Below are 25,713 nucleotides of genomic sequence, written 5' to 3'. Positions count from 1 at the left end.
AGGCATCACTGTGGAGATAAAAATCTTTTTAATGACAGTGGAATTGTCTGAACTATCATTCCGTAAGAACAATGCAATCGCCGTCTGCCCAAAGAGTTCTGCTTCTTCAAGAAACTATTACAAAAGCCCTCTGCATCAATGGGAAGCTTCCACACTCTGCCATGACTTTTAACAAAGTATTAGTCATGCCCGCCTCTATTAAGGTTTCTGACTCCCACCTCCAATTAGGTCTGACTGCCATGCTTGTTAAAGTTCTCACTTACGTATTCTCTCCCCTTTATCCCTGTGCATTTCTCACCCGCGGTTTGATGCCTCTCTGTATTGGGTGCTTCAGGTGAGCAGTAAGGACACCACTGGCAGCTGGCGTACAGCCAGCAACAGTAGTCGGCTGATAATTACAATGTCAGTGCCACGGCGAGATGGAGACGTGTCATGACCGCAACAGAAGTGATAGAGTTTTGTGTCCTATTATGCATTGCAGGGCTATCCAGATCGTGTAGGCATCTTATCTTTTCACAGTAAGACGTTTCGCTAGCAGTGATTTAAGTAAATCTTGTAGTGTGTGTGTGAGTCATTTGCTCTGTTCCTTTTCTGAAAAATGGAAAAGAACAGCCTCACTTCATTAGAACTGTGATCCATTAGGTTCAACAGTCTGCTCTGGTAGGGATGTGCCAAAAATGTTAGTGTCAAACTAGGTTAGTAATGGAGCGTTCAATTAATCCATTTTTACCGCCTGCTTAGATTATGCTTTCTGGAGAAAACAATCAAGAGGGCCTCATCACTCAGAGTATAACATAGGGTTGCCATATTTCAAGAAGTAAAAAATCCAGACAGCTCAGCTTTTTTTGGACAATCATCCAAAGTTGTTGAGCTTTTACATTTTTAAATTTAAAATTCCTTTTGGGCACCAATTCAGCTCCCAACCCCTGGACATTACCAGAATTTTCCAGTTTATTTGGTGACCCTAGTATAATGCTGTTTGCCTACTTGACCACCTAATTTGATCCTTGGGAGATACGTTGTGCTGAGACACGGAAGATCCAGTTATGTTTCCTAGCTTAATGGATGTTGATAGACAACTTGCTCCAGAAAGACATTTACTCCTTACCAAAAAATTAAAAAATGAAAATGAAGGTATACTCAATATTAGAATCATCTTGTTGTGAATTCAGCTTGCAGTGTGGCTGCAATGTTTGAAGGCAGGTTAGTCACAAAAACCCCTTAATGCAAGTTGCTGGACCAGTCCCTTACTACAAATTGCTTGCCTGCGTTTCCACGCTTGCATTTCCAGGGCAAGTTAGAAAATGCAGGCTTCAAATCTCTTAGCAGGCTAGTCAAACAGTTGCCTTCTGCCTAATGGACTGGAGGAAATGAAACTGATCACTCCTCTGGCCTCTTTCCTTTGCAGCTAGTACTGAAATCAATTAGGCTGGTAGAGGAGGGACAAAGTGGCCTGTCCCTCCTTTGCCAACCTGCTTGCTGACCTGTGGCGACCAGGTGAGTTGTTAAGCACAAGTCTCTGTGTTAGGCTGGTACAATATTTGCTCTGTTTACAAGTATACAAGCATAGTCTTAAGTGGAGGCAAAAGCAGCATTCTACAAGACAGACAATCCTACGGAAAGCAACCTGGACAGCCCTCTAGACTACACCTCTAATTCTGGCTTAAGCCACCTAGAAATTCTCAGCTCTCCCTTTTCTGTTTTTTCTCCTGCTTTATTTTTGTTTTAATAATAATAATGTTGTTATTTATACCCTGCCCATCTGGCTGGGTTTCCCCTGCCACTCTGGGCAGCATACAGCACATAAAAATTTGTAAAGCATTAGACGTGAATGATCTCCTGATACAGGGTTGCCTTCAGATGTCTTCTAAAAGTCAGGTAGTTATTTATTTCCTTGACATCTGGTGGGAGGGCATTCCACAGGGTGGGCACCACTACCAGGAAGGCCCCTACCTGGTTCCCTGTGAGGGAACCACCAGAAGGCCTTCGGAGCTGGACCTCAGTGTCCAAGCTGAACCATGGAGATGGAGACGCTCCTTCAGGTATACTGGGCCGAAGCCATTTAGGGCTTTAAAGGTCAGCACCAACACTTGGAACTGTGCTCGGAAATGTACTGGGAGCCAATTTAGACCTTTCAGGACTGGTGTTATATGGTCTCGGCGTTTTTGTTTTTTAAAAAATCCATTTGGATTTCCTGCCTTCCTTCCCTTAACTGGAGGGGTTTCATCTTCTGCAAGCCCTGGTGAGCATCGTATTCAGAAACGCAGAGAGATCCCCAGCTTTCAGGAGACTTTAAATCATGAGCTCTCTCTAATACAATCAACCAGCTGTATTAATCAGCAATGGGTGACCAGAAACCATGACACAATGCTGATGTGGTGTTTTTTTAAAGTATTGGACCTTCCCAGCTTGCAGGACAGGATTAAAACACTGGTCTTAAAGCCCCTTATGTGGAGGCAAGTCCCTTTGATTCAAGAATCCGTGTGTGAATGTGTGTCTTTAGAACTGCCACATCAGAGCACATGTGACTGTGCATAAAAGGTAAAGGACCCCTGGAAGGTGAAGTCCAGTCAAAGGCGACTATGGGGTTGCAGCGCTCATCCCCTTTCAGGCCGAGGGAGCAGGTGTTTGTCCACAGACAGCTTTCCAGGTCATATATAAAATCAGGAGTAGAATGGGTCAGGCGGAAGCAAATAAGCAACAATTCTTTAGCCTGTTGCTAGAACAGTACACCAGTGAATTAAATTGAGCATGTAGGTGATGTAAAAACAAAAGAAATTGCATGTTTCCACTTGGTACATCTGTTGAACCAACAGTAATAATAAAAAGTAGCACATTAGCAAAACGATAGAACAAACTCTCAAGAGGGGAGGAAACGAAAAAAGCTACTAGACTAAGACTGGATATGTAGGTCATCTGCTTCAATGCTCAAGTGTTCATAACCTTATTATCAATTACCAGAGCCTGTGACTACCTGGAGAGCACAGTCAACGTGTTAACAGTAGGAGTCACCCATGGAACGGAGGGGATCCTAAGTCCCTCTGCTATAGGATTTGAGAGTTGGAAGGGACCTTGGAGGTCCTCCAGCTTAGCTATTCCCACCCTTGGATTCCTAGATGTTCTGGACTACAAGTCCCATCATCCTTAGCCAGCAGGGCCAATGCTCAGAGGTGATGGAGGACGTTGTCCACCAACATCAAGGGACCCAAGGTGGAAAAAGGCTGCTCTAGTTGCAGGTTCAGCAACAATAGGGAACTTGTGGACTGCCAGTTGTTGTTGGACCCCAACTCCCATCATCTCTTACCATGAACGGTGCTTCCTGGGATTGATAGGAGTTGGAAGCCCAGAACATCTGGAGGCCCACAAATTGCCAGTGTCATACAGCATCCCTGTCCAGCCACTGCACCATTGTCTCCAGTGAAGAAGAGCCTTCCCCAAACAATCTGTTTACAGTCGTACCTTGGAATCCATTCCCAGAAGTCCGTTCAACTGGCAAAACATTTGAAAAACCAAATGGCAGCTTCTGATTGGCTGAAGGAAGCTCCTGCAGCCAATCAGAAGCTACAGAAGCCCCTCCAGAGATTCGGGTTCCAAAAGAACATTCACAATCCAGAACAATCACTTCCAAGTTTGCGGCGTTTGGGAGCCAAAACGTCCGAGTTTCAGGACGTTCAACAACCAAGGTATGACTGTACTGTCAAACACCCGGTTTAGGAAAATTTCTCCTAAAGCCATGCTGATAATCTTTTCTCTTCAGCCAGGTGTGGAGAACATTTTATAGCCCATTCCCTTATGGACAGCCCTCTGAGGGCCACATGTTGGTAGTGTGTGGGGCCAGAGGCAAAAGTAGGCAGGACAACAAATGTGGGCTAGTTTCTACTTGCATGCCTCTTTGCAAGGCAAGCAAGAAGCATTATCAGAGTTCAGAGGTGCCCCAATTCCACACAGCATTGGGGGAGCCCCTCGTGCGCACCTGATGTCACCTGTGATGTCATGCACATTGGGAGGAGGCTGCAAGGCCACAAAGAAGCCCAGCAATGCCCAATGCAGGGAGGCCCAACAAGGCCCCGCTGCCATCACAGGGAGGCCCAGCCCCTCAAGACTGATGGAGGCTCATCCCCGTACCACCTTACTTTGGGGGGTGGGCTAAAGTGTCCTCAGCTCCATAGAAAGTGTGTCAAGATTTCAAGGACAACTTCCAGCCAAGCAAAAACGATGGCAAGGCCAGTGAGGCATGTGGCCTGGGGAAAAATAGAGCGGAGAACCCTCGATGGTTGATTTCATTTTTATTTTTTAAAGATATTTATTAAAGTTTTTTTAAAAAATTTAACAATGAAAATGAAAAATAAAAAGAAACAAAATACAACATAAAAACAGTTAAAGAACAAATAATTTTCCATAACATATCTTCCTTACACTTATTTCCCCAGACCTCCTCATACCTCCCTTCTTTGTATTCCACTTCAATTTGTTAGTTCAGCAAATCCTTACCATTAAGCTTTTACCCATTTGTAAACCTTTTTTTTTTTTTGTATCTCCTAAATGATTACAGCTGGAAACCCCTTAGTTTCTATCCAACATCCTAGCATTCATTAATTTTACAATATTTCTGTAAATAGTCTTTAAATTTCTTCCAGTCTTCTTTCGCCATCTCTTCTCCCTGGTCTCGGATTCTGCCAGTCATTTCTGCCAATTCCATGTAGTCGATCACCTTCATCTGCCATTCTTCCAGAGTGGGTAAATCTTGTGTCTTCCAATGCTTTGCGATGAGTATTCTTGCTGCTGTTGTAGCATACATAAAAAAAGTTCTGTCCTTCTTTGGCACCAATTGGCCGACAATGCCCAGGAGAAAGGCCTCTGGTTTCTTCAGGAAGGTATATTTAAATACCTTTTTCAGTTCCTCGATGGTTGATTTCAACCCCTGGCTCTGAAGTTCCCTACTCCTGCCGTAAACTGAGAACCAGCAGCTGGGCCACAAGGGAAGCGAGTTTGCCTCCACAACCAGCTTTCCAGAGGCATGTGGTTGCCTGGCCAGTGCCAGCAACAAAACTGTGGCCTCGGTTGCTCTTTGGCTTGATCCAGTAGAGCATTTCTGACTACTTCCACACCTTTATTTAGCTCCTTCAAAGTGCTGATGCAGCGAGCCCTAGGATTGGGCTGTGAAGCACAAAAATCTGCAGCTGCACTGAACCGGCTTTGCATTTCATCCAAGAGACAAATTGTTTTCCTAGAGATTTATACTTTTCCTGCACCTTTACCTTATGAAAACCAGCAGGCGAACCTTAAACCCACAGACCTGTTTTTACGCGACCAAATTAACTCCTCCACCGTTTTAAAGATTAAGTTGTTTATAGAGGAACGTTGAGCATTAAGCATAGAGAAGATTAATGGGCTCCACAGCAGGGCTGTTAATTTTTCTGTGTGAGTAACCGAGGCATCCCAGGTGGTGGTGGAAAGGTTTGCTCACAGTAGGGTTTTATTGAATTAAGCACCCAGCAATAATTTCAAAGTACCATCTTTAAATTACTTAAGAGCTCTGGCTTGATGTGGTAAATGCAGTGCTTCATTTATTTTTGTTTCTCACAACGGCTACTTTCCCTCTTTTTTAATTATTAGCAGGGTGAGAAAACAAAAATGAAATGCAGGATTTTCCTCTCAGTCGTTTCTCCTTTAAGCGGGCTCAGGCATGCAAAACATGAGTGTATAAAATTGCAATTTTGATGCTCAGGATGTTTTCCCAGTTTAGGGTCTGATGGGCAAATGTTTTGGTCTCACGCTGATGATTTGGGTTATGGGTGTCTGTTCAGCACACCTGGTTAAAAGAATTAGGTGACAGTGATGGAATAGACATTCTGCCTTCAATCCTGGAGAGCCACTTCCCATCAGAGTAGATGTTACTGGGCTAAAGGAATCATTGAATTGATATGACATCAGTGCAACACGCTCCGTGGAGTTGCCCTTGAAGAGAGATTGATCGTTAAACCTACAGCTTTAGATGTATGGTGTAAATGTGGGCAGAGACAGAGAGCAAGTGCCTTTGGAGAGATCTGATGTGAGAATGGTAGATTGCTGGGAGTATTTTAGCTTAGCTTCATCCACCTGCACCCAACCTGTATATCTGTAAATAAGGTAAAGGTAAAAAGGTAAGGGAACCCTGGATGGCTAAGTCCAGTCAAAGGCGACTATGGGGTTGCGGCGCTCATCTCGCTTTCAGGCCGAGGGAGTCTGTGTTTGTCCTCAAATAGCTTTCCAGGTCATGTGGCCAGCAGGACTAAACTATTTTTGGCACAATGGAACACCATGACAGAAGCCAGAGCACATGGAAACCCCGTTTACCTTCCCACCACAGTGGTACCTATTTATCTACTTGCACTGGCATGCTTCAAACTGCTACGTGAGCAGGAGCTGGGACAGAGCAATGGGAGCTCATTCCATCACGGAGATTCGAACTGCCGAACTTCTGATCGGCAAGCCCAAGAGGCTCAGTGGTTTAGACCACAGTGCCACCCGCGTCATTTGTAAATAAACTCAAACAGTACACATACTAAATCTCTGATGGTCTCTCTCAAGGGAAAGCCAAGCTCACAAGGTGCCCCTGAGAATTGTGATCACTAGGAGAAACGGGGAGAGCATAAGCTAGTGAAGTGATCTAATTTGCACCTCCTGGAGCAACAACCAGATTAGAGTATAATTATTGTTTGCATTTTGCACTTCTCTGAATTTTGCAATATAATCTAGGCTCAAAAGAGGACCAAAATCCATTATTATTATTTTTAAAAATGTGTATTCTAGGATAAAATACACTTATAAATGTGTACATTGAGATAAAATACACGCTTTGATGAAACACGTATGCAAGTACATACTTAAATATATATCTAAATATGAAATAACCTTTCACACACCCCTGATGCTATTTTATTAAATGAAGTATGGACACACACACACAGAGAGAGAGAGAGAGAGTTGGAAATTGCTAATAGCTTTGTAGGGGGAAAGAACAGGTTGAAGATACAACATTTGAAACAAATGCAAGGTTTTAAAAGAAAGTAGTATAGATATGATTTAGTAATTAATTTTGCAAATAAGATGGATTAATCTTAAGACTTTATATTATTCTACCAAGCCCAAGAACTGCAAAATAAATCATTGGGGTTTTTATTTCGGTTTCTCTTTCTTTTTCCACATATTTAATGTTTCATTGGTATGTGGGTGTTTTGAGCACACTGATAAAAAAATTAAGAGGAGGCCAGATTGTCAGTGAACCTACGGTTACTTAAAAAGTAAGCTGCATACATAAATGTGTATATCAGTAGAAATAACACATTACATTGCATTAGGCATACATTCAACAAAAGTGCGTACAAAATGTGCATATTCAGAGAAATCCACACAAGTGCATGCATATTTGTGTATATCAATGGTACACGCGTGGGCCGTGCTTCAGAGAAGATGTTTAGGGTCAGCACAGCTGGTAAGAGGTGAGCCCAGGTGTCTAGAAGAGGTGGTATGTACAATCCCTGATACATACAAAACACACACATACAAAAATAAAACTGCAAAGTGATGCTGAAATGGAGTGAACAAAGTCTGAGACTGGAAAAAATGAGAAACTATGACACACATCCGCCCATCCCTACTTTTCCTCTGACCTTCGTTTCTCCTTTCTCTTCCAGACAACAAAGAACTTCACCTTTCAAAAGCAGTTCACAAGTCTATCTTCGAAGTGAATGAAGAAGGCTCAGAAGCTGCCGCCGCCTCAGGTTAGCACCTCCTCAAACTGTTGACTCAGTTACAGGAACCACCGCTATGCATCAGCAGGGTATACTGACATGGAGCATAAGATGGGAGTTTAAAAGTTCTGGGTTCAGATTATAGCTCAGCCATGAGCTCTTTTGAATGGCTTTAAGCTACTGCCTCCACCTTACTTCCTGATCTGTTGTATGGAATAATGACATGGGTGTAACTTGTCCAGAGAATCCTTGAGACCTCGTGGGCTTGGCCATTGTGAGAAGCAGAATGCTGGACTAGACAGCAGGGCATTGCAGCGGAGGAAGCCAGAAAGCAAATCATGCCAGCACAAGTCTTTTGCATAGCTCAGTTGGCTAGAGTGTGCTGCTGATAACCCCAAGGTCACAGGTTTGATCCCCGTATGAGACAGCTGCATATTCCTGCATCGCAGGTGTCAGAGCTGCCCGAGGTCCCAGTTCACAAAGGACCAACGCCAGTTCGTTGTTATATACAAAAGTCTTTATTGAAGTTCAGTTTCGCTTTAACAGCCGCAGCGTGCAGCTCTACGTCTGAAACTCTAGACCGCCGAAGCTCCGTCTGAATCTCCTCCCCCCAGACACCAGTTTAAGACTCTAGCCTTGCTCCACCTCTTCCTCTGCTCTTTCCTCCTCTGGTTCCGCCTGTCAGCTGGGGTCTCGCCCTTCCTAGACTCTTCTGACGCTGAGTCCCCTGAGTCTTCCCCCTGCCTCCGGCGGGCTTTAGGACCTGGTTCCCAATCCGGGTTTTCTGCTGTCCCACGCGCCTGTACATTCGAACTTGGCGCGTGCACCCAGCCGGCAACCTTCCTCCTGACCGTTACACTGCTCCTGTCACTGCTTCCCCCTTCGGGGAGGCTAGCTGGACCTGACCTCCCCTCCGTTCCCCCACTCTCCGATAGAGGCGTGGTCAGCCCTGACTCATCTTCTTTCCCTGCTGGAGGAGACGCTGGCCCTGACACATGGGACTCTTCCCCCCCACTACGCTCTGGTGGGGAAGCTGGTCCTGATCTCCCGCTGCTGCTTTGGGAGTCCCTGCTGGCCCCTTGTTTCTGGTGTGTCTCCCCTGGGACCCTCCTTGCCCTGACCATCGGTGCCTCCTTCTGGGAATCTTCTGATTCGCTGGAGAAGCTCATGGAATCTCTCGGGCCACTGTCATACTCCCCTACGCTGCCCTCAGATTCTTCCCCTTCGCTCTCCATTTCCTCTCTTCCCTGTACCTCTGTTCCTGAGCCCCTGACAGCAGGGCATTGGATTAGATGAGCCTCAACGTCCCTTCCATGCCTACAATTCTATGATTTCATTTTTTAAAAAAATAATAATATTTATTAAGAATTTAAAAATTGCAAAAAAACACATAAAAAGGAAACACAATAAAGAATTAACAAACATACATTACAATACATCTAAAATAAAGAAAAAACATAAACAACAAAGCAGCAAAAAACACACACATTAAAACACATCCAATGTTTCATAACTTTACCTTTCATTTACTTGTTTCATCGACCTCCTCACACCTCCCTTTTTGTATTCTAGTTCAATTAACTATCTCAGCAAATTCTTTCCATCTTTCTCAATTTTTTCCTGTAATATATCTTAACGGTCTAACCTTTAATTTTTTTCATTTTGACCCACTATCAATCTTAATTCTTTATGACATTTCTGCTAAAACCATATAACTTCATTCCAACATCCTTCTAACATTCATTGATTTTACAATGTTTTTGTAAATATACTTTAAATTTTTTCCAATCTTCTTCCACCAACTCTTCTCCCTGGTCTCGGTTTCCGCCAGTTCCATATAGTCCATCAGCTTCATCTGCCATTCTTCCCTGGTGGGTAGATCTTGTGTCTTCCAGTACTTTGCAATGAGTATTCTTGCTGCTGTTGTAGCATACATAAATAAAGTTCTATCCTTCTTTGGCACAAATTGGCCGAACATGCCCAGGAGAAATGCCTCTGGTTTCTTCAAGAAGGTATATTTAAATATCTTTTTTCATTTCATTATAGATCATCTCCCAGAATGCCTTAATCTTTGGGCATGTCCACCAAAGGTGAAAGAATGTGCCTTCAGTTTCATTACATTTCCAACATTTATTATCGGGCAAATGATAAATTTTTGCAAGCTTGACTGGTGTTATGTACCACCTGTAAATCATTTTCATTAAATTCTCTTTTAAGGCATTGCATGCCGTAAACTTCATGCCAGTGGTCCATAACTGTTCCCAGTCAGCCATCATAATATTATGTCCAACATCTTGTGCCCATTCAATCATAGCAGATTTCACCGTTTCATCTTGAGTATTCCATTTCAACAGCAAGTTATACATTCTAGACAAATTCTTAACTTTAGGGTCTAACAATTCTGATTCCAATTTTGATTTTTCTACCTGGAAGCCTAATTTTTTATCCAAATTATATGCCTCCATTATTTGATAATAGTGGAGCCAATCTCGTACTCTATTTTTTAGTTTTTCAAAACTCTGCAATTTTAATTTGTCTCCCTCTTGTTCCAAAATTTCCCAATACTTCGGCCATTTGGCCTCCATATTGAGTTTTTTCTGTGCCTTTGCTTCCATTGGTGACAACCATCTTGGAGTTTTATTTTCTAACAAGTCCTTATATCTTATCCAAACATTAAACAATGCTTTTCTGACAATATGGTTTTTAAACGCTTTATATGCTTTGACCTTATCATACCACAGGTATGCATGCCAACCAAATACATTATTGAAACCTTCCAAATCCAGCACATCCATGTTTTCAAGAAGCATCCATTCTCTCAGCTAGAACAATTCTATGATTTTAAGGTCAACCCTGGATTGGGCTGAGGCAGCCTCACTGGGTTCACCCAGAGTGATCTGGGGCTGTTGGAAGGGAGAGCAGTCTGGCAGTGAAGATTTGGCATGGAGGAGAAGCTCAGGCAAGTTGTGTCATGGTCCAGTTCACAGGCGGTCAAAGTCCCGGCTGAGGATGTCAGGACCGGGGGCAAGATGGCAGGGTGGGAGCAGGAACGAGAATCCAGAAGTCGGGTCCAAGGGTCGAGAAGCAAGGAGTCACGAAGTCAAGGGTCCGAGGGTCAAGAAACAAGGAGTCACGAAGTCAAGGGTCCGAGGATCAGGAAGCAAGAAGCCAAATACCGCAAGGCAGGAAACGTGTTGCTGTGGCAAAGAGCCAAAGGGAAATGCTGACCTTATATCCCTTCCCATCTCTTGCCACCAGATGCTGTGAGTTACCAATCGGCCTCACCTGTGCGGCCGCGCCTTGCCTCTCCAGAACAAACTTAGGAAGGCCCCAGTCCTGCAAAGTCCTACTGGTCACAGGGCCTAGCTCCTGAACGCACTCCTGACAAGCTGTGTGTCTTCTTCTTCCTGCCCCCAACTATGTGGTCAATTAGGGTTTTAACCTTGCAGCGAAGAGGTAGCAGGGAGAAGTCTCAGATGAGGCCCTAAATCATCAGAAGACCCCTGCACAGCTCTACTAGACATTAGATAATGGTCTGAGAGCTATTCATAAAGTTGGAACCTGTGCTCTGTTGCTGCTATATAGCAGAATGTTGGATTGGAGTCAGAACTTTTTGTTTCCAAGTAAGCTGGAAATAGTGAAAGAATTCAGTTGCTTTGGATAAAGGCATTGTATATGAATAAAGGGTGGGTGGGGGGAGAACCAGCTTTCTAACTGTTACGGAAGGACCAGATGGTAGAACTGTTTGCTTGTCACTTGCAAATATTGGCTTTTCCCACCAGCAAATCATTTCTGTTTCTTATGTGGTTTGAATTGATCTCCCCAGGTCCAATTATTTCATTAGGAGATAAAGAAATAATCTTTGCGGCAAGCCCCCTGTACAGCTATAATTCTGGCTGAAAAACTACATTCCCCAAACTGTTCCAAGTGAGGATTACTCTCATGCCTGGGCATGCATGGACATTTTATTTACTCAGGTTTATTGTTGCTGGGGTTTTTTCACATGTCAACGCAATAAAAGTTAAAAAGTTAATTGAAACCCCTGGAAAATGCAAAGCTCAAGGGAGCAGTCATAAAAGATTTTCAAAGTTTATTAAGATCAAACCCTGCCTCTATACTAATATGTTCAGCTTAGTGTTCCTTTCATGTCCCGGTTGTTAAAAATCAAATCTGCTTGCTGTTAGACCTCTCCCTCAGGAATACAAATGTTCAGCCATTTCTGTCTGTTCTCCCTCAGTTCAGCCTCCTATTCAGCTCCTCAAAGTGCCTATCCATCTGTTACCTCCACCAGGACACCCTGGTCCTTCCTTGGCTGTAGCTTCTGCAACAAAAGCAGAGGTTGCCACCGGGACAAATAGGACTCGGTGCACATGGGACAATGGTTCCCTGTTCACCAACTGGGAACAAGCCCTATATAGCGATGGTACATGAGACAGCCTCCTGGGTGTGAAGCTGCCGCTTGCCCCTATGGTGTGGGGCAGAGTGTTGGTGAGGGAGGTGGGGGGGCACCTGTGCCTGTGACCACCTGCAGCCGCACCAACCCAGTACATCCCCAATGTCATCCTGCCCACCCCATCCCAGTTCCGATGAATGGGAGCAACACCTCACCTCACACGCTGAGGCCAGCCATCCTGCAGGACTTCTCCCCCCCTTCCCCCCCCCTCTGTTTTCCTTTTTCTTTTGACAAAGTAATAATCATAAATAAATAAGAATAGAAATGTGCGCCCCACCACCGAGACCATTCCATTGTAACTATCCAACCTCCCACCTCTTGCAATGGTTTGACCCCTTTCTGTTTTAACAGTACAGATTCTACAAACACCCTCCATATCTCCTCAAAATCATTTCTCCTGCGTATTCCCCATCTTACCTTAATGGCACGTGTTAATTTATCATTAATAGCTATATCCCCACACCTCTTTATATCATTCTTGCATTTTATATTCTGCTTCCCCCTTCCACTTCCTAGCGGTCATAATTCGTGCATAATTTGTGAGCAAGTCCTTCATAGCCTGAGAACCTACCACCTCATTGTAAATTGATAATAATGCTACCTCTGGACTTTTGGTCAGCTTTAACCCAGCGATTTCTGTTCTCCTTGAACACCCTTTGCCAGAAAAATTGTACATATTTACACCCCCACCACATGTGAACATAATTCCCAGTTTCCTGGCATCCCCTCCAACATAACACCAAATATTCCTTGTTTATTTGATTTAATCTGACTGGTGTTAGATACAATCTCCAAACTAAGTTATCGTAATTTTATTTTATTCTTATAGGCAACATTTTCAACATGATTCTCCCATATTTCCCCCCAGCTTTGATTATCTATCTGCCCTGTAAATCACCCTTCTTAATTGGCGCTATCATTTTATTTTATTTTTTGTTTACTTTAGAACCACCCTTCTTCCATCATGGACCCCAAGGTAGTGCACATGTCATTCCTAGGCAGTCTCCCCATCCAGGCACTGACGTTTTCCAAACTTTGCTTTGATTCAGGAAGGCGGTGGTCTTATGTGCCTTTAAACCATCCTCTGGAACCATGGCTAAAGCATGGCACCATTAGCTCTTAAGCCAGGATCTGGAGGTGCAATCAGACGTGGGTTTCAAATCAAGGGTTAAGGGAAGCCCTTGTTAGCCTTGACCTTTATTAATGTTGGTGTTGACAAATTGCTTAACCATGCATAGTCAACTGGGTTGGTAGGAATTCACTCCACCCGACAAAACTGATTGGCAGGAGATTCGTTTCAGGCTAAAGGACCTATCAGATTACATAGCCCATAAACTCTTTATGCAATTTGCTGGCACCATATGTGGTGGTTGCCACCAACTTAAGTGGCTCTCAACGGGGGATTAGGCAAATTCTTGACAGATAAATCTATCGGTGGTTATGGATCATGATGGCTATATGCAGCCTCCAGGTTGAGAAGCAACATCCCTCTGAAGACTACTTCCTATGGGGGAAAGCAACAGCAGCAAGCAGGGTCTATTGCCTTCATGCCCAGTGTGGGGGCTTCCAAGAGGCATCTATTTGGCCACTAAAAGACCAGGATGCTGGACTGCACCCAGCATTTTTCTTACGCCGTTAAGAAGAGCTGGGGAGAGTGACTTCGCCTTCATAAGGACAACTCTCCATTTGCTCACTGTGGTTAGCAGGGATCTAGCATCACGGGACGCAGGTGGCGCTGTGGTTTAAACAACTGAGCCCCTTGGGCTTGCTGATGAGAAGGTCGGCAGTTTGAATCCCCGCAACGGGGTGAGCTCTTGTTGCTTGGTCCCAGCTCCTGCCAACCTAGCAGTTCGAAAGCACACCAAAAAGTGCAAGTAGATAAATAGGTACCACTCCGACAGGAAGGTAAACGGTGTTTCCGTGTGCTGCTCTGGTTTCACCAGAAGTGGCTTAGTCATGCTGTCCACATGACTCGGAAAAACTGTCAGCGGACAAACACCGGCTCCCTTGGCCTGTTAAGTGAGATGAGCCCCGCAACCTCAGAGTCGTCTGCGACTAGACTTAACTGTCAGGGGTCCTTTTAGCATCACATCTGCACCAACTCCTAAAGAAGAATCTTGTCTCTTGCTGAGGGTAAACACTGCAAAGTAAACACTGCACACAAAGTGGTGTGATTATTTCCAACTGTAAGCCCACAAGTCCTATGCACACTTAATGTCTGTAACCAGAGTAAGTTAACAAAAGTTTTGCAATAACCTATTCAAGAGCTTGCATTTCTTTTGGGCCCAAATGTTAGATTTCAAGGAAGGCCAGAGCAAGTTGCAGGAAATGACCACAGTCCGATAGAGCCAAGAGTGAATGGGTTTCCACGTTTGCCCGATGCTTTCTGCCACTGCTTAGCATGTGGGTGGCGGGACTGTCGAACACAATGCATTTCCTAGGTTGAAAGGGAATGGCCATCATAACTCTCTCTCTCAAAGTTCTGCCTCTTTTTGTAAGTTATAAGCCGTTCCCCCAGCAGTGAGAAATAAATGGTGCCACTGGCAGTTGTTAATCATTCCCAGAGCATAACTCAGCACATCCATTTCTTTGCAAGTCTCTTTTCATTTTAAGACGAGATTGCTAGCTGTGTGTCTTGTTGACAGCCTGCGCTTGCACAGAAGAGTTGTGGTGTGTGTTTCTTCAGATTTCCCATTTTGCGCTGTCTTTACATGTGTTCTTAATGGTGTGACACAGAAGAAGAGTGGGGGATACGAGGACGTTGGTGGGATATTTCAAAGGTTGCCCCTTTGTCGTCTCTCCCCAGGAATGATAGCCATAAGCAGGATGGCCGTGCTGTACCCCCAAGTTATAGTGGATCATCCTTTTTTCTTTGTGGTCAGGAACAGAAGAACAAGTGAGTACATTCATCTCTTTTTTGAGTTCTTGTTACTCCTGTTGAATCCTCACCAGAATATTAAGAAGCTGCCTAAAGCCAGGTGAGATTATTTAACCAGATATCCCAGTATTATGATGCCTGCTCTGATGGGTGGGCCCTGAATGTTCGTAGAATAATAGAACTGTGGAGTTGGAATGGAGAGATGACTCCAAGAGTGGTCCAGTCCACTCCCCTGAAATTCAGGAATCACAGAGGAGGAATCCCTGACAGGTGGCCATCCAATGTCTTTTTAAACACTTCCATTCCAGAGTCCACCATCATAGTCCATTCCACTATCAGACAGCTCTTACCTTCAGAAAGTTGTCATTTGACGGCTCCTAATAAATATGACAAGGGACGTGGGTGGCGCTGTGGGTTAAACCACAGAGGCTAGGACTTGATGATCAGAAGGTCAGCGGTTTGAATCCCCGCGACGGGGTGAGCTCCCGTTGCTTGGTCCCTGCTCCTGCCAACCTAGCAGTTTGAAAGAACGTCAAAGTGCAAGTAGATAAATAGGTACCGCTCTGGCGGGAAGGTAAACGGTGTTTCCGTGCGCTGCTCTGGTTTGCCAGAAGGGGCTTAGTCATGCTGGCCACATGACCCAGAAGCTGTACGCCAGCTCCCTCGGCCAGTAAAGCAAGATGAGCGCCGCAACCCTAGAGACGTCCATGTCTGGACCTAATGGTCAGGGGTCCCTTTACCTTTACCTAATAAATATGACATGATGATCACCTCCTCCCACATAGGCATGCCCAAACCTTAAGATCATTTTCAGATGCCCTGATATTAGCATTGCACCAAGTGAAGTGGGCCAGGTCGCCACCTAGGAGAGGGCCTTTTCAGGAGTGGCCCTGCAGCTGTGGAATAGCCCCCCTAGAGAGGCTTGTCTAGCACTTTCTCTATGGTCTTTTCATCATCAGTTGAATAAGACTTTGTTATTCACCCAGATTTCTTAATTGTGGCTCAAATTAACTTGGGGTTGTTGTGACCTAGGGCAGTTTAATTTGGGTTGTAAAAGTGCATATTCTCTCTCTGTTTGCAAGAAAAGTTACTTGCTTTTTTTATTTAAAAAAATGCTTAGTATTATTTCCAGTTATTAACACCTTGTATTTTTAGCATCATCACAAACAAGACAATGTACAAAATATTAATAACTGAAGTGGTCACTTTTTTTAAAAAAAGCCGCTCAGTGAATAGTTATTGATGGGCATTTATATACATTTAATTAATTATAATGATGGGGTTTTCTGACTTGTTCTCCTCCAGCAGAACATGCAATTTGTCATGCTGGTGTAAGCCTCCTAAATATAGGCTGAGCCTGCAGTTCTGTAATGAGTGTCTTGAGTGTCATAGTGGCCTCCCAGAAGCAAATTGGCTCTCCAGTCCCCTGTACACACATCCCAAAATACAATTGTTTGCTCCTGCTCCTGCTTCTCTCAACATATCTGTTTCAGGGGACGGCGGCAGGGGAAATAATATATGAAATGGCTGTAAGACAATTTAAACTTCCAATTGCTGCTTTTCATTTACTTATTTTATTTTTAAAAATGTATATCTTGCTTTTCACTGTCAAGGTCTCAAAGCAGCTTACAGTGATAAAAAATATACACAATTTAAAATCAAAGATGAAAGCTCCAAAACAGAGAGACCTCGGAAAGTTAAAATGTCAACAGAAACCATCAGGATTTATTTATTTTTTAAATATTTTTATTGGAAATTTTATTTACAACATAACATAAACCTCCCCACCCCCTCATACAGAAATCCACCCTCAGAAAACATGAACATAACATACAATGAGCATAATATACAACAATACAAACAACCAAATAAAAAAATTCCTTCCTGTAGCACCTTAAAGACCAACTAAGTTAGTTCTTGGTATAAGCTTTCGTGTGCATGCACACTTCTACACGTGTATCTGAAGAAGTGTGCATGCACACGAAAGCTTATACCAAGAACTAACTTAGTTGGTCTTTATGGTGCTACAGGAAGGAATTTTTTTATTTTGACTATGGCAGACCAACACGGCTACCTATCTGTAACTGGAACCAAATAAAAGACTTCCTTTATCCTGTATCTGGCCTCCTTATTTACTTCTTATAAACTGTTTCCTCTATGAATGGTCAAAGGCCTGGAAACGATGCCTTATGAGGAATGGCTAAGGGAGCTGGGCATGTTTAGCCTGGAGAAGAGGAGGTTAAGGGGTGACATGATAGCCATGTTCAAATATATAAAAGGATGTCACAGAGGAGGGAGAAAGGTTGTTTTCTGCTGCTCCAGAGAAGCGGACACGGAGCAATGGATCCAAACTACAAGAAAGAAGATTCCACCTAAACATTAGGAAGTACTTCCTGACAGTAAGAGCTGTTCGACAGTGGAATTTGCTGCCAAGGAGTGTGGTGGAGTCTCCTACTTTGGAGGTCTTTAAGCAGAGGCTTGACAACCATATGTCAGGAGTTCTCTGATGGTGTTTCCTGCTTGGCAGGGGGTTGGACTCGATGGCCCTTGTGGTCTCTTCCAACTCTATGATTCTATGATAATAATTATTAAGGGTTTTCTTATTATAACTTAAATATCCTCAAAGTCTCCTGCAGACATTAATCGAAACAAATCCAGGTATGTATTTTAGGGCACTGTTTTGTGAAGTATTCTCTGCATTTCCCCCATGCTTTCTGAAACTCTTGTTTGAAACACCAGAGAAGCATTGTGATGGCAGAGGCCTCTTGAAATAAAAGCAGGTTTTAAGCAGGTGTCTGAAACTCAACAAGGGTAGTCCCTGTCTGACTTCATGTTCCACAGGCTTGGACCCTCAGCACTGGAAGCATGACTTCTCATTAGCATGAGTCCTGCTTCTGTTCCATGGGGGAGCGCTATCGTGCCTCTCCGGACAATCTCTGCTGTATAGCTCAGTTGATTGGAGCATGGTGCTGATAGCACCAAGGTTGCAGCTTGATTGAAATACTTTTATTGTCACTTGTACAACTTGTATACAGTGAGATCACACGAGCACCCCCCACTCAGCTCTCTTAGTCTTAATTCCCCTCGTTTACTGAAGCACACCCACCAAACCCGAAATCCAGGTTCCCTATTGTTATCTTTTCATTCAGCAGCCTAACAGCCCACGGATAGAAGCTGTTCTTGACCCTGTTGGTGCGACTAATCATGCTTCTATATCTTCTGCCCGAGGGCAGGAGATCAAGAAAGTGCCGGACAGGGTGTGAATCATCTCTGAGAATTTTCCTCACTCTCCTGAGGCAATGTTCTTCCGAGATATCATCCAATGGATTCATGGGACAGCCCATAATATCTTGTGCTGTATTCACCACCCTATAGGCACTTCCTATCAGTTTATGTCAAACCAGCGTACCACACCATGATGCAGTATGAAAGGACACTTTCTATTGTTGACCAGTAGAAGGAGATCATCAAACGTTGATTGGCGTCATTCTTTCACAATACTGTGAGGAGATGGAATATTGATTCCCCTACAGGGCAGCTCTGTATTCCTGCATTGCAGGGGGTTGGACAAGATCAGGCATAGGCAAACTCAGCCCTCCAGATGTTTTGGGACTACAACTCCCATGATCTCTAGCTAACAGGACCAGTGGTCAGGGATGATGGGAACTGTAGTCTCAAAACGTCTGGAGGGCCGAGTTTGCCTATGCCTGGACTAGATGATCCTTCCACCTCTGCAATTCAGTGATTCTCTTATCTCAGCGACTGGCTTGATGTTTCCCCCCAGCAGCAGCAGCAGCAAAAAACAACAACAAACCCTGATAGTGTGTATGGAACTCATTTATTTGTATAAAAAAGAATTACTTGTGGGAAGCCATTCTTAGGATGGTGAGAGCCACTGCCAGTTTGCAAGAGCGAGCCAGCGTTTTGACTCCCTTGTGGCCTAGCTTGAAAGACACATGCAGCTGTCCTCCTTTCATCCAGTATCAGAGGCAGTTTGCTTCTGAAAATGAGTTTCTGGGAACTGCAAGTGCAGGGAATGCCATTGTGCTTCTGTCCTGCTTTGAGGCTTCCCGTTGGCTACTTGTGAGGACAGAATACTGGACTAGGCAGACCTCTGGTCTGAACTAGCAGAGCCGCTCTTATGTTTCCATAATATGCTGCACTTTTTGAGTCTTATTCCACTTGTTGGTATTGCAGCAGAATACTAAAACTTTGAACCGAGAGTCCCCCAGTCCAGCAGCATGATCAGTTATTCATGTGTTGGACAGGAGTGGCGAGTATTGCCTGCTATCTAACAAAACAGATTGATTTAAGAGTATATGGAGTTTTCTTCGCCTGTAGTCTTGGGAAGAAGCAACAGCCGAATGGTAGAGCGCAGGCTTTGCATGCAGGATGTTTCAGATTCAATCCCCAACAGCGCCAATTAAAATTACAGCATTGGGTAGCAGGACTGGGGTAAGATCTGTTCTGCACACGACTCAGGAGAACTGCTAGGCAAGATGGACCAGTGGTCCAACTAAGACAGCTTTGTATGTTTCCCTAGCAAATGATGCAATAATACCTATGTAGTGGCCTATCCGTGTCTCCCACATAAAATCGAAGGAAGCATGCTGAGATTCCTGCATTGCAGGGGATTGGACGAGATGAGCATTGGGGTCCCTTCCAACTCTACAACTCTTCTGTGTCCATGTTAGATTTTGCCCATTTTAGCCCTTTTGCAGACATTATGTCCATTGTACATTGACTGTCCTAGAGATTGAATTGATGGGTCTGGTGGATGGGATCAACACTTCTCTCTACTCCAGGCATAGGCAAACTCGGCCCTCCAGATGTTTTGGGACTACAACTCCCATGATCCCTAGCTAACAGGACCAGTGGTCAGGAATGATGGGATTTGTAGTCCCAAAACATCTGGAGGGCCGAGTTTGCCTATGCCTGCTCTACTCATAGCCTTATCCAAACCAATCCATAATTGGATTGTTTTGGGCATATTGTGGTGTTTGGCATCCTTTTAAAAAAAAAATCCACTTCTCAAACAAACAAATGTGGTTTTTTTTACAGCTGCCCTTACAGAAAGATACAATACAGTATAAATTTTAAAACAGTGCATCAGCCTCAAATTTTTACAAATTCCGATAGCTGTGGGAACCTATCTGTTAACTTTCCAGCAGCTCCCATAAGTCTTTCATCAGTTATGAAATTAAGCCATAAAAGAAGACCAGATAATTGAGCAATTCTCCACCTACTGGATGCATAGTTCTCTAGTGGATGGAGAATTCTTCTATCCGACATGCGGATTGGGAAGAAATTGGACTCATTCTGCATTTAAAGGCAACCCTACCTAATTCACGCTTTCTGAAAGGGTATGCAAACCAAAACACAGCCATCCTTTGAAATTTGGACTGCACCAAATTCTGCAGTGCTGTTCTCCAGCCGGGTAACATGTACAAAAATGTGTGTGCCAGGATGAAATGTGCATAAAATGCATGCATTGGCAGGGATGGTATACCCAAAATACATTGTTAGGGAAAGTGCTTTGCAGAAATTCACACTAAAATGCTTTCCTGGGAACTTTTGATATTTTTTTTTATAAAATGCAAATTGATATAGAGATGTGGGGAACAGAATTTAGGACTAGAAAAATGAGAAACCAGAATGGATAGATTTGCTCACATCCACACAATGCCACATTTAAAGGGCATGAAGCACCCAGGGCTCAGCCAACTGTCCCAAGGTTGGTGTTAATTCCCCAAATTGAGGTGTTCTGGGGGTTTGGCAGGGGCAGGACCAGAGGAGAGGAGGCTTGGGGTGAATCCTAAGCCCATTCAGCTCAGCCATGAGACCTGAAGGCTTGTTTAAAGACTTTTTTTGACACTAGGCAGAACAGGAGCGGCAGCCCCACCACTGAACAGGGTCTGGTGTAACTTTACACCAGCTTACCGTATTTTTCACTCTATAGGATGCACCGGACCATAGGAGGGGGAGAACGGGAGGGGGGATTCTCTCCCTCTCTGCGCAGCGCCCCTTCAGCGAAGCAGCAGGAGAAATGGAGCCCCTTCCATTTCTCCTCCTGCTTCGCTGAAGGGGCGCTGCGCAGAGAGGGAAAACTGTGCAACGCCTCTCCAGCAAAGCGAAGCCTGGAGAGCAAGAGGGATCGGTGTGCACCGACCCCTCTCGCTCCACAGGCTTCAGGCAGCTATCCGCAAGCCTTCAGAACTCCTCCTGCGCTCCAAAGGCTTGCGGATAGCTGCCTGAAGCCCCCGGGGCACAGCGGGAGTTCGCGCTGCGCTCCGGGGGCTTCAGCGAAAGCAACGCGAAGCCTCCGGATCGTGGGGGGAGCGCTCCCTCTGCACTTCGGAGGCTTCGCGTTGCTATCGCTGAAGCCGAGGAGCCTGCATTCGCTCCATAAGACGCACACACATTTCCCCTTAATTTTTGGAGAAGGAAAAGTACGTCCTATACAGCGAAAAATGCGGTAACTTAGGCAAGCTTGCATTACGTCAGCATAGGATTGCATAGGATTGTCCATTTTGTCTGCGCAGCTCAGTATTGTCTGACTGGCAGCAGCTCTCCGGGGCCTAAAGCAGCAGACATTCCCAGCCCCGAGAGACCCCCGGGTATAGGGCGGTATGTAAATTAAACAAATCAATAAAATGCCAAAGGTTTGGACCTGGGACCTTTTGCATAAAAAGCAGAGACTCTACCACTGAGCTATTTTATCCATGGGTTTTCCAGCCTTGAATCCATACATTTTGAAAGATGCAGCAAACGTCCCCCATCCCCCCCCCCGCTTGCCCTCCCTCTGATGCCTCCTCCTCCTTTGTACATCTCTCTCTTTTTCTCTTCCCTTTAGGTACCATCGTTTTCATGGGGAGAGTGATGCACCCAGAAGCGATGAATACAAGCGCTCATGACTTTGAAGAACTGTAATATCCCCACAAGGCTCGCCAAACCCACCCACACACAAAAGAAAATAAGCACATTGAGATTGCAGTCGATGTATTTAAGATTTGCCATGTGATTTGTTTGTTTCTTTTTTGCATTGTTACATTCGAGGCATGGTTTGAACGGAAGGGGGGGGAGGAAAACCAGTTTCCAGATCTTTAACTTCAGCTAGAAATTGCAGACTACGGCTGTGGAAGAAAAGCTTTCAGTATTAAAGTAAATGTCGTCCTTGTGATACCTTGTGTTGTTCCTTTAAAATAAAAACCGTAACCATGTCAGCGGCCGCACTTTCTGTCTCGTTGAACTGTAATGCAGTTGTCCCCAAAGTCTGTACTGCAGTAACTTCCTGTGCTGTGGAGAAACTAATTGGATGCTAGGAGAAATAATTAAAGAAGGGGCGGCTGATAATATTTTTGGGAGCCACAGGGCCACATTCCCCATTGGCAAGCTCTCTAGGGGCCACATGGCAAGTGTGGGTGTGGCCATGCCATACTCTCTTACACACACAAACACACACAAAGTGTACACAGGCAGATCAGCTGAGGAGGGGAGTTCCTGCTCCCTTTCAGCTCATCAAATGATCTCTTTGATGACTAGGGAAGGGTGCAGTTTTCATTCCCGTCAGGATGCTGCCCCCACCCCAGTCTGTTTTATTGCATTTTTATTTTTATTGCCATCATTGAAATTGGTACGTGCTGAAGTGGGGCAGAAAAATTCTTTTTTTTTTTTTTATAAAATTTTTATTGGTTTTACAAGAGTTTTTATAACAAACAAACATAAAAGAAAAACAGACAAACAAACAAATATAATTTCAAAATGTCTTTTCATAAACTTCTTTCCTCGGACTTCCCCATACCTCCCCTTTCTGCATCCTCATGTCCAAATTTTATAGCAACTTATAAATGTTTTTTCCGATCCTAATTCATCATAGTCCTTTCTTAATCTAATCTTATATTACTGCAACCCTTTCTCTCTGTAGAATCTCGACATTCTAAACTTCATCAAGTTTATAATAGTTCTTAAGATAAATCTTAAATTTCTTCCAGTCTTCTTCCGCAGTCTCCTTTCCCTGGTCACGAATTCTGCTCGTCATTTCCGCCAATGTCATATAGTCAATCACTTTCATCTGCCATTCTTCCAAGGTGGGTAAATCTTGTGTCTTCCAATACTTTGCGATCAGTATTCTTGCTGCTGTTGTTGCATACATAAAAAAAGTTCTATCCTTTTTTGGCACCAGTTGGCCGACAATGCCCAAGAGAAAGGCCTCTGGTTTCTTAAGAAAGGTATATTTAAATACCTTTTTCATTTCATTATATATCATCTCCCAGAAAACCTTAATCTTCGGGCATGTCCACCAAAGATGATAAAAAGTACCTTCAGTTTCCTTACATTTCCAACATTTGTTATCAGGCAAATGGTAAATTTTTGCTAGCTTAACTGGAGTCATGTACCACCTATAGACCATTTTCATCACATTTTCCTTTAAAGCACTACATGCCGTAAATTTAATACCAGTGTTCCACAACCTTTCCCAGAGCATTTAGTTGTGCTCTGGCTTGGCTAAATGCAGCACAGCCATCTTCTCAGAAAAACTCTTCACAAGCTCAAGAGGTCAAGACACAAAAGCTTTAGCAACTAATCTACACTTAATGACCCACCCAGTGGTATTCAGAATATCACTCATGAAATCACTCAAGATATCCCTCAAGTAATTAAGGAACAAAAGAAGAAAAGGCACACTAATCTAGGAACTTCCTCTCTGCCCAGAACGTTGGAGGCTATACACCACACCCCTCAACAGTATTTATAGGAACTCAAACACCAGATTCTGCTCTGTTCCAGTAACAAGAAGCCGAAAGCACCAGCCTGAAGATGACGAGTGAGACCTCGTCGAAACGTCGCACAGACACCCCGACTCTTACACGGGAAGACACCCGAAGACACCAAAACCTGCATTCCTGTACCCGTGAAAATCTACGAAAGCATATATATGTGTGTGTGTGTGTGTGTGTGTGTGTGTGTGTAGTTCTTCAGATTTTAGAATTTTGGGAACTGCTGTAATGTAGTAACGGCTCTGCCAGCTTGAAATTGAGTAGCTGCTCTTGTAAATGGCAAAACTTCATAATCAATACGAGAAAGTTAATAATTTATCAGGTTTTAATGTGGTTCCTTCTTGCAAGCAGATTTACAGGAATTCGTGTGATGCCTTCTGCGACGCTGTGGGTTGCTTGTGAATGTAGCAAATGAGCATTGCAATAGCACTTTGCTTCAGTTGTATAACTACAACACTGGTCCCAATCCAGGTACAGATTGTTGTGACTAAAAGTGCAACCTTACACATGTATACTCAGAAATCAGTTCCTTAGTGTTCAGAGGAACTTACTCCTAAGTTAACTACATACACGGTTGCAGCCTTAGTCTTGCTGGGTTATATTCAATGAAGTCGCCTGATTGACGCAAGGAAGGACCTCATCCTGCACAGTGTGACTTCTTTTTATTTTCCTCTCTGTCTGCTCCCCTAGCCCTTAGGAGCAGCTTTGGGGAGGTGCAAGGAAAGGATGAGAGGAAGACCCATTGTGCAATGGGATGAGTTCATTGGATATAGCCCATTGAAAGCAATGGGGCACGTGTTGAAGGCTAACTTTGCTTGCATTGATTTCAGTGGGGCTTGGTTGCCACTGACCTTGGCAGTGCCCATAGCTTTAATTCTCCTTGTGGTTGAATGATTGCTGGTAACAGCATGTCTGACACAAATGCACGAGCATGTAGAACTTGGCTATTCTTTCCTCCCGTTGCTAGCATTCCTGCATGTAACTTGCCGTTTTTTGTTTCTGAGAACATTAAACTCATTCAAATGCAGGTGCAGTGATGCTTGTGAAGAGTGACTATGATGCAGATTACAAGAAAAACCTGGCCGAAGTAAAGCAAGGGATGTGAAGCCTTTTACAGCCTGAGGGCCTCAATCCTTTCCAGGCAACTTTAAAGAGGTCACAAGTCCATGGAGTGTGGGGCCAGTGGAAAAGGTGGGTGGAGCAATGGATGTAAAATTAACCTTTGGATAGTAGTCTTGCCTTGGTCAGACTACACCTGGAATACTGTGTCTAATTCTGGGCACCACAATTTAAGAAGGATGTTGTCGAGCTGGAATGTGTGCAACCAAGAGGGTCTCAAAACCAGGCCTTATGAGGAACGGTTGAAGGAGCTGGGTATGTTTAGCTTGGAAAAGAGGAGACTGAGAGACGATAGCCATGTACAAATATCTTAAGGGCTGTCACATGGAAGAGGGAACAGGCTTGTTTCCTCCTGCTCTGGAGGGTATGACTCAAACCAATGGCTTCAAATTGCAAGAAAGGAGATTCCGACTAAGCATCAGAAGAAGAAGAAGAAGAAGAGTTTGGATTTGATATCCCGCCTTTCACTCCCCTTCAGGAGTCTCAAAGCGGCTAACAATCTCCTTTCCCTTCCTCCCCCACAACAAACACTCTGTGAGGTGAGTGGGGCTGAGAGACTTCAAAGAAGTGTGACTGGCCCAAGGTCTGCATGTGGAGGAGCGGAGACGCGAACCCGGTTACCCAGATTACGTGACTACCGCTCTTAACCACTACACCACACCTTTCTAACAGTAAGAGTTGTTTGGCAGTGGAACAGTCTCCCACAGGAGGTTGTGGACTCCCTTGGAGGTTTTTAAGCAGAGGTTGAATGGC

The 25,713-nt window shown here is 44.2% G+C and overlaps 1 protein-coding gene across 1 annotated transcript in view; it reads left to right on the top strand.

The window, feature by feature from the left end:
• Window positions 1–22,284, top strand: part of SERPINI1 (serpin family I member 1) — a 101,683-nt gene extending 79,399 nt beyond the window's left edge. The window contains exons 7-9 of the mRNA XM_082224485.1: window positions 7,677–7,763; window positions 14,993–15,082; window positions 21,918–22,284. Of these exons, the coding sequence (XP_082080611.1) occupies window positions 7,677–7,763; window positions 14,993–15,082; window positions 21,918–21,994 (254 nt within the window). The 3' untranslated portion in view covers window positions 21,995–22,284. The remainder of the gene's footprint in view (window positions 1–7,676; window positions 7,764–14,992; window positions 15,083–21,917) is intronic.
• Window positions 22,285–25,713: the final 3,429 nt, after the last annotated feature.

This window comes from Podarcis vaucheri (assembly GCF_965113315.1).
Source record: "Podarcis vaucheri genome assembly, chromosome: 5".
Classification (NCBI taxonomy): domain Eukaryota; kingdom Metazoa; phylum Chordata; class Lepidosauria; order Squamata; family Lacertidae; genus Podarcis; species Podarcis vaucheri.
Note: the sequence above shows the minus strand (reverse complement) of the source record. Positions and strands in the feature narration are given on the sequence as shown.